This window comes from Telopea speciosissima, chromosome 6 (assembly GCF_018873765.1).
Source record: "Telopea speciosissima isolate NSW1024214 ecotype Mountain lineage chromosome 6, Tspe_v1, whole genome shotgun sequence".
NCBI lineage: Eukaryota > Viridiplantae > Streptophyta > Magnoliopsida > Proteales > Proteaceae > Telopea > Telopea speciosissima.
In genome coordinates, this window is record NC_057921.1 from 47,016,427 (window position 1) to 47,026,606 (window position 10,180).

The window sequence follows — 10,180 nt, forward strand, 5'->3', positions numbered from 1 at the left end:
TAATTTTCTTTTTCGTTTTTATTGCCATCAATATAGAGGTACGAACAGAGGAAGCATCGTCAAAGCAGAATTCTATACTGGAACACAAGACTAAAACCAAATCTGATAACGGTGTGCCGAGATCTAAGAAACCCAATTCGTTCCATCTCTGATCTTTTCTGGGGTTTCGTTCTTCTAATCCCTCTCCTCATGATTTTTCGTACCAAAACGGTACTATTAACTGCGAATTCCGCATATCCTGCGATTTTCACCGGTTGTTTTTTTCGTGAATTCTTTTAAGATTTTGGTGCGGCATTTCCTGATCTGTGCTAAACGAGGGAAAATTTTGTGAGTCTTTTGAGATTCTTCGGTTTTCGATGGGTTACAGGTAAGGGTATGACGAGAGTTCTTTTAGGTTGGAAGGATTTAGGGTTTTCTTGGCTTGAGGAAAATTATTAGTGATGTAGTTCAATAAAAATGTGGGCAGTGGAAATGGAAATCACCGGTTTGCGTTAGATCCAGTGTGTGAAAGCAGGGAGAACAATCAGACGACGATGTCCAATAATTTGCTTTTGTTCCCTGTGTCGTCTTCTTCTTCGTCGACGTCTTCAACCTCCGTCGGTGGCGTTAATTATATTGAACATCATGTGTCTAAATTCGATACTCTTGCAGGCGTGGCGATCAAATATGGTGTCGAGGTAAAAAGACAAAAACTTGGGTGGAAACCCAATTAGTGCTGTTTGATTGTTCAAATCATTTTGTTTTCTGGTGTCTTATACATATAGTTCATCTGGGTTTTTTCTGTAAACTGTCTAAATAGATGAAGCACAACCTTTGAACAGAAACCATTGGTATATTGATCAACCTGGTCGATTTGTTTCTCGTTTTTAAGTCCTTGTTGTTCATATTTGGTTTTAACGTTAATATTTTCTATACTGAAGAAGAATGCAATTTTAAGAATTCAAGCCTTATGCAAAAAGAAGCTTATTAGAAAAGATACTTTCTTTTGGAACAATTTTTTGATAGTTTTTAAGATCTTAATAACAAAACTAATAATAAGATAACGTGAAAAGGTAATGCGAGGAAGAGCAAAATCTTTAGCATCAGTTTAGGTTTTCATCCAATGAGTATAGTTTACAGAGTTTCCTCTCCAAGGTGTACCATAAAGTGGAAGCTTCTGATTAATGAGTCCATACATCGATTGCGGCATAGAAATGTGAGGCAGCACACATCTCTTGTTTCTCATTATAAGCACATTGGTTAAGGTTAATCGTTTGTACAAGTTCATGCATCCTCTTTTGCAGTTTTTGATGTTTGAATTTTAAAGTTAGGCTCTATTAAGATGGTTTGGTGGTTTATTTTATTTTTGTTTATTTTTCTTCTTCTTTTCTTTCAATACAATTGGTTTGTGGGATGTTAGGTAGCAGACATCAAAAGGATGAATAACTTGGTTACAGATCTTCAAATGTTTGCTCTCAAGTCTCTACAAATACCATTACCTGGAAGGCATCCACCATCAACAAGTCTAGCAAATGGTTCAGCTACCCCAGTGTATGCTCTTGTTTTTCTCCTACTCTATACTTCTTATTCATGTTCTCTAACTTATTAATCATGGTTTGGCATTAATAATGATTTCTTAATGAATGTTGCTTATTTCCTACTATGCCGCCTCCGTATATATGTGATATTCCTCTTTCTCTGTGAATATGCAAAGGTTTCTGACTTGGTAATGCATTGAATTGTTATGCATAGTTTCAGGAGTGAGTAAGTTTTGTTCCCTTTCCCCACCCCCATCTGTAACTGTGAACCCTGGTAAATGACATTTTCTAACCACACTAACAAAATTAGAAAATTAAGTAGAAAAAGGGCCATTTCTGAATTTTCAAAGTCCTCTTGTAACATCAATGCCCTGTTCTTTACATTCTAAACGAGAAGCTTTAGTTTGACCATCTTGAACAAAAGAATAGAAAATAACCCCTAGAAACTCAAGATACTCTGAAAATGAGTCCCCATTGCTTCAGACAAATTTTTTTAAGTGCATTTGTCATGAGACAATTTCTGGATCTTAGCTGTAATGTCATCACTTCAAAGTGCAAGCGTCTAAATAAGCTCCTAAAAGCTTATTTTTTTTGCAGGTGGTGTTCAATAAATCTTTGGCTCTGATACCAAATTGTTGTGGTTCAAAGTCTAGGATAGAATCCAGAATAGCACAAAGCGTCGAACAACATCTATAACCAAGGTCTTATTAAAGAAATTTGAGTAATTTGACAGAAAAGTAGAAATAAATGCAATTTTGAGGTAATAGCCAGTTTCTAACAAATGACCAAACACACCTCTGGGTCTGTATTTACTAGTGAAGAAGACGGTAAACAGGAATGGTAAATTATATATCAAAACAGTATCAAAGACTGAGATTTCACCAACAGAGTTGCTTGGGTCTGTTGATGATTTCCAGACCAGAAAATAATATTTCAAGAGCTGAAAAAAAAAGATGCAATGGGTTGGTTACAAGCAAAACCCAAAACAGAGCAGGTTCTTGAATTTATTTATGTAGTGTAGGTGAAATTGGAAAGAAAGATCAGAATCAAGGAGGGAATGTTAACAGAAGTGCAACCACCGAATTTCAGACCAAGTTATAACTACTAGAAAAGATATGCATCAAAGAAACAAGCTGAAACTTGACAAGAAAACAGGGTATCCGCCTGGTGTGGAATCAGAAGAGATAAGAAGTAAGAAGAAGAAATAGAAGACAAATAGAATAACGGATGAGGGAATGGTCACTCCTGAGTTCTTTTTCAAATCATGCTTAGGCCTGATTTGGTATGCTTTCTATTTCAATTTCATGAGGTCTCTGAAATTGTTTGGTTTGATTTTTTCACCTTATTTCAGTGAAATAAAAATCAAATGGAATAGAAATTCTGAAATAGCTGAGGAGTTGTTTCAGAATTTCTATTTCATCTGATTCCACTCTCGCTCTTTAATGAGCACATGGTTAATTTGATGGGAAAAGTAGTAATTTCATGTTAAAAATAAAACACTACACTTCTTCTCCTAATGGTCTCACCACCACCATGCCCCACCACCACCGCCCCATTGCCACCGCCACCGCCATGCCACCGCCACCGCCACCGCCACCGCCACCGCCATTGCCACCACTTCCTCGCCACCAGAGCCACCGCCACCACTTCATGCCACGATCACCACCACCACTAACCTGCCACCACCACCACCGCCACCTTCCCAGCCCCTTCCCTGCCCCCACCACTACCACCCTTCCCAAAGGAATATAGAAAATCTATTCTCAGAAATTGAACTATCAAATGGATTTTTTTTATTCTTGAAATATATCATATTAATACAACCAAAACAATTTCAATTTCTTGACCAAAAATCTATTTGTTGACTATTTCATGAAATCAACCCAAAATTGAAAATCATACCAAATCTAGCCTTAAGTGATGTGGCTATATATATATATATAAGATTTCTAAATTCCTAATTCAACTCACAAAAGGACTCCTATTCTCACTATCACATTGATGACGTAATAGGCTCAAAACATAACTCTATCTAGCTAATTTGTATCTTAATATAATTCAAATATATAAACAACTAATCTCGTGAACGATTTTACCCCCATGTTACAGGCTTATAATTTAGGCCCATTACAATGAGCATAAAATAAAAAGCTCAACCTATATCATAACTACCCAAAACTCAATTTTAGCCTATTGATTGCCACAAGCACCTTATGGGCCTCTCAAGCTTGCACATAGGCCTCCATATGGAATCATAGTGATCCACCAATTTAATGTAACCAAGGTTTTAAGTATCCTTCTGTATCCGCCGATACTAACTGATACGTATCGTATCTTTATGGTACCAATATGACATCTAAAAAAATTTGGTATTAGTACATGTAAGAAACCTCATCCTTAATATATATAATCAATTGAACACACTTGTCTTGTCGTACTTTGTTTTTCTTTTTTTCTTCATAATATTTATTTATAGTGTTCTATGCTTCAAAACTGTATGTTGCATATATCCTAAGCATTTCCATATGTTTCTTAACCATATCCATACGTAACTAGCGTATCTTTCGTCTCTCCAATACAATACGTTACGTCTCTTAAAACCACCCTTCCAATTCCCTTGAATCTAACTACATTAATTCTCCCTCTCTTGAAAGAACTCTATTCTGTCAAGTTAGGCTTCAAACCCAAGTTACCTATGTAGTTATCTCAATACTGAGGGTGGCATAACCTTGTTCGTGACTGGATGAGAAAATTGTTGCCTTAGTGGCATATCTGTCAAAGTATGAGGCAACATCAAACATGTCCATCCTCCTTGGTTCACTTTGATGGTTTTATGAGCACCTTCATAGAGAATACCAGCCTTCCTCTGCCAAGGTTGCCCTAAGAGACTGTTGAATTTTTTATTGGACTAACTAGGCAAGGTACTTGATTGTGAAGTGGCCCAAACTGTAGATAAAGTTGAACAATAGCATTGGCCTTTTCTCTAACTATAGGTCCAAAACCATTTAGGTGGATCATTTTATACAACTTCTTCCATGCAAGGTTAAGCTCACGCACTAAGTCAGCTGAGATGAGGATGGCTTCTGCTCCAATATCAACAGCTGTATGGCTTTAATTCGCGTTTAAAACGTGTATAATACGGCCATACCATATTTTACCGTTTTAAATGTGAACTCCCGTCTTATTGCCAAAGAGTCGGCAAAAAACGGGTTCGACAAGACTATCCGATTAAAACACGTTTAAAATGCTCACGACCTTTTTTTTAAAATAAAAAAAAACGGAAACATGGAAAAAAAGTATTAAATATTTGGAAAAACTACAACTCACCACCCACATTAAAAGCAGACAACTTTCTTGAAAAAGACAGCTATCAGCTTTGCTTTTCAAGTTGTGTTTTACATTGTAACAATACACTTCTCCTTTTAAAGCCCACCCTTGTCCTCTCCCTTCCAGATCTCATTGATGCAGGACTAAAATCATTTTACTTGTACATCGTTTCACACAAAATCAGTAAAGGTACATGTATTCTAATTGAGAAGAAATTTTCAACAAGAGACACCAATACTTCAATTAATCTGAGAATCAAAGTATAATTATGTACTTTAAATTAGGGAATGTATAACATAAATATTACATTAAACTATCTACAATGGCGTGCATGCAAGTCAGTTACATGCTATTTTGAGCACTAACCCAACATCCATTATAAGAAGTTCAATATTCACCGAGAAAAATGAATTGAAATTATGTTCTAAATCGATGTGAGTGTTAAATAACTTGATTTTCCCCCCCTTCTTTTTGTGTATATATTGCCCTTTTTTCAGTATCGTATTTTTCAAATCAAAATGTTTAAAACCCGTACTGTCCATTTTCCCTTTTTTTGCCATTTTCGAAATGTTTGACCTTTTTTTGACTGTTCCATTGATGTTTTGAGCCGTTTAAAACATGTCTGTACCAAACGTTGTTTTTTTGCCGTTCCCGTTTTAACTAACAGAGGTATGGACTACAGTTTATTGCTCATCCTGAAGTAAAATTTCCTTTTATCGGATAGAGGAAGCTCTCTCCTCCAGTCCATTGGAAAAGGTAGGTAGTCAAATTAGCTAAGTAGGTTTCAACTAGTTATTGGATCATGGTTGGGTCTATCTAGATTAGGAGGATAACCATCATAACATTCTGCATCCTTCTAGTTCTTATCTTCCGAAAGTGTCTCAACTACATCCAAAGAACGAGTCTTTTGTGGAAATTTATTGCTAAAATGACTTTTCTCTACAATTAAGACATACTACATTCTTCAACCAGTCATTTCTTTTGTTGCTCCATGGCTTCTTTTCTTCAACCTTCTTGTTCTCAAAATTGTGTTCTTCAGTCTTCGGTGTTGGCTTATAAGCTGAAGATGTCTTGATCATTTATTCATATAGTTGTACATTTCTTTTGCTGTCTTTTGCATAATTGGCTGCCACATCTGCTGATCTGTAGTCTCCTTTGGCAAGCTCTAATTTGATTTATGTAAGCAAGCCACTAATGTATCATTACAACCTTTGCTGATCCATCTTTTGAAGCCTACATCTGGAGGACAACTTGTGGAACTTTAAGGTGTAGGTATCCATGTCTTTGTTGCCTCGGTTAAATTTCACTAGCTTGTGAAAGAGTACCTTCTCATAATTAGAAGAGGGATGTACTTCTCATTGAGTATATATGCTCCATGACCTCCCAATTGGTGACGGGTCCAAGTCTTTGAATGAATCTAGACTGAAGAGCATCCCACCATCAACAAGCTTTTCCTGTGAATTTGGTGAGGATGAGCTCGACCATCCGGAAAGGATTTGTTGCCAAAATTCCTTTTGACTTTGGTTAATAGTCAAGAAAACCTCGGGTCCCATCTCTCCGAATCCTGGAACGTTGACCTTGATGTCATAGTCTCTGTTGGAAAACAGTTGAGTGATGTCTTGTGGCATTGTTGGTTTTGCCCATTGCCTCACTTGTGTATTGTTAATTCAAAGTGCACCTGACCTCACTACTAATGTGGACGATCTTGCTTCATCCCACTTGTCTATCCGTATCAACGTAGCTAGATTCTGATTGAGTGTTTCCTGATGTAAGGCAGGTTGTTCTGTAAGCTTAACAACAGCTTCATGTAGTTGTTGAATAGTAGAGGCATGCTCCTGTAGTTGAACACCAATTTTCTCTTGTTTATCTTGGAGTTCTCTATATACTTATATAGCTAATGAAGCTCAGGATTTGGTAATATGGGAGGATCCTGTTATGGTTAGAATAAAGAAAACGACAGCTTTGTAATGCAGGGTTATTCCAAAAATGGGACTTACTTTGCTAGTACTTGGTTATGGGCTTTTGTTTTAAGTGTTTTTACTGGTAATGGCCTAATTATGAGATCAAAAATAAGATCTACAAGGGGTGCACCAGATTAATGTCTAAAGTTAAGTGTAACTTGTGATCATGCCATGCTTTCAGCCATTTTTTTTGTGCATTTTTGTTTTCTATTCTGCAACATGTGCATACTTTTTTTTTCTGGTAATATTTATTTGTTTATCAGCTGTTTTAGTTTATGCAATCATGATGGATTCACCCCTACTGGCATTCAAATTTCTTTCAGTTCTTTAGTGTTCTACATATCAATGACGAGGATATTGTTAAATTATTTTTCCTTCCAATTTCAGTTTAATTTTGTAGGGTTCACATTTAATCTCGGAACTCTTTCATACAACAACAGCCATAACCTTATCCCAACTAAATGGGGTCGGCTATATGGATCCGATAGATGCTACAACAGTAAAATAAATAAGAGAAGTAAAAAGAAGTAAAAGGAAGAAGAATAGAACATAAGTAAAGGGAAAAGTCAAAGCAGCATCCTAGGAACATTCCCCTACAAGGGGTCGGCTACACGGGTCCTTGTCCTCCAAACAACTCTATTTGCGGTCATACTAGGATCGAGCCCTACTACATGCATAAAGAGATAAAAATGAACCTGCACCAAGATCCAATTTTGCTTAATTATGATGGTTTTGATAAAACGATTTTCCCTGTGCTACTGTTTAGTTCCTTATCAGAGCTTGAAACTATTAAGGGTCCAAAATCCAAATTACCATTTTGATTATTATTATCGAAATTATGGATCTTATCCATTGATGTTTGTATTCTGTAAGGCAGAAGTAGCTTATCTTTTTTTTGAAGCTAATAATTCTTATAATGAATCAATGTAACAGATCCTTCTTTCAGCTCCTGTTAGTCACATTTATTGTTGTATTTATATTTGTATCATTGGGTCCATATGGTCTCAATTGAAGATCATGACAATCAACAATTGCCAATTTATCTATTAACATGTGAGTGGTAGAGTAAACCTAATGAAGCATTGACTTAGAATATCTTTTTCCCATGCATTGAATACTTAGTTGTCAGAGGTGGCCTAGAAAATAGTAAACTGAACCAGTGATTTGATATGCTGCATTTTATTGTCATATATTTTGGAAATTTCCTGAGGTGTTTTTGTTGCTTCATCTGTGTAGACATTTTGTATTTTGGTTAGCTTATACTAATGTATGTATGGACATGTATAATAGTAAGGGCTATAAGTATATTTTAATCATATGAAGATAGTTCTAAACAAAACAGACGGCTTGAATCTGACATGAGAGTATCACACAGATTGTTCAACATGGCTGAAAATTGGTCACATTCGCTGATCTTTGATCTCTTTCTCCCTTTCGTTGGTTAATCTGTTCGCAGTATATCTGGCTGGTTATTGAATTGATTTAGCCCTTTATATCGAGCAGGAGAATAATGCTTCAACTAGGATAATCACTTCCACCAATGGTGTGACGACACTTTCTCAAGGTCTTGTTTTTGAAAGATACTTGTTCAAACAAAACTATGTTGAATTTGGTGTTTAATGCCTTGGGATAATGTATATTGGGACAAATTTTGAGCCATAATAATCCCATCTCGGACAGCTTCTGTCAACTCCAAAACTAGCTATTTTAATTGTTATTTCCTGATATATTTCCTTTGGAATGATTCTCACTTTGAATTGGATTATGATGAAGGCTTCATAGTGGCTTATGTTTACTTTTTGTAGACAGAAAAATACTGGACAAACTCCATCTCGCCGGCATTCTGATGTGTTGGAATCTATCCAGGCACTAAGGTTGAAATCTGCTCAACACAAGGTTTCTCCAGCCATGAACACTTTACAGGGCTACTATGGGCTTAAACATTCAAGTAATAATAGCGAAGCAGAAACAGAGATGGCAGTTTACAAAACAGACAGAGCTCGCTACTTGGAAGATGAACTACCCAAATCCTCACCATTTTCTGATCCATTTCCAGGACGCCATCGGAAGTCAAGGAGTTTAGTTAATGGTTTCTTTCCTGAGAATGGTGAGCTGTCGGATGTGCCTAATGTTGGAGCCGGGGATCATGAGGTTTACAGATCAAATGATAAGTATGTCCGCAGGCGGCAGAAAGCTGAAAATAACTCTCCTCGCACCCCAGAAATGTTATTGAAGGAGGATACCAGTGGTGGCAGTGGGTTTTCAACAACATCTGGAAGGGGTCTGGCTCTGAGGCCAAAATCTGCAAGCCGAACAAATCTTGCAGCTGATGTTGAATCAGGTTGGTTGAGCCCAGTTCCTGTGCGTCTGGGTGACTCTGTCATAGCTGATGGGTTTTCTGGAGTACGGAAATCGTCAAGCACACCCAGCTTCCAGGAGCAGGACAACAATAACTCTTCATTCATATGGCCAACTTCGAAGTGGAATTTAAAGTCAGACTTACAGGCTTTTTCAGCGGCTGCCATTGCCAGACCAATATTTGATGGCTTGCCAAAGCCAATTACTGGTAGAAGAAATAAAGCTGCTCTTGATTAGTACAGTCACATTGCACGTTCTTGAAATCTGATTTATTTTTTACTCATTAAATGATACAACCAAAACCCTGAGCCTAGCCTTCCATCAAGCAAGGGAGAACATACAGTATATAGCTCCAGAAGGGGATATTTAAGGAAAGGAAAGTGATAGAGAGTCAAATAAGACATCATGCTCCTGCGATTGAAAGATGAACCATCTTATGATTGCCTGGTCTGTCCAAGTTAGAAAAATGCTTGAGAGGTGCTGGAGATGGAGAAGAGGTATCAAGTGATTATAGTATTGTTTAGTGGAAGTTCAAAAAAAGAGAAAGGAGAAGTTCAAATCTAGTGCCTTCTTAAACACTTATGGGTTTTTGTCATACAAGATAATAGTTGTAATATAAGTTAAAAGTTGTCAGTGCCCTCTTAAACACTTATGATCAGTTACAATTCTAGAGATTGGAAATTTCATAGGGGATGATGTATCATACTACAAATTTTCAGCTCTTTCATAATATTATTTATTTATTTATTTTGTACACAAATTTCTTTTATATTGAACTCGTAGCTCTTTTTTATTTTTATTTTTATTTGATATAGTGTGTTATTTTGCAACATTGCCTGCAGGAGTTAATCCTTAGATCGTCACAGATACGTTCAGCCAAGAATGTGAAATCGATCTCGAATGCATACTAAACACAGCTTTAGACTCATTTCTCTTGATCTAAAGAGAAGCACTGTAGTTAAGTGGATTGACCCTGTAGACAAGGCAGTTACAAATTATCCAATAGAGGTGGACATT

At 36.7% G+C, this 10,180-nt stretch overlaps 1 protein-coding gene across 1 annotated transcript; it reads left to right on the forward strand.

Annotated features, from left to right (window-relative positions):
- Positions 1-297: 297 nt before the first annotated feature.
- On the forward strand, positions 298-9,613 carry LOC122664643. Its single transcript, XM_043860555.1, has 3 exons — positions 298-677; positions 1,400-1,530; positions 8,611-9,613. The coding sequence occupies exons 1-3, from the start codon at positions 534-536 to the stop codon at positions 9,398-9,400; spliced, it is 1,065 nt and encodes a 354-aa protein (XP_043716490.1). The 5' UTR covers positions 298-533; the 3' UTR covers positions 9,401-9,613.
- Positions 9,614-10,180: the final 567 nt, after the last annotated feature.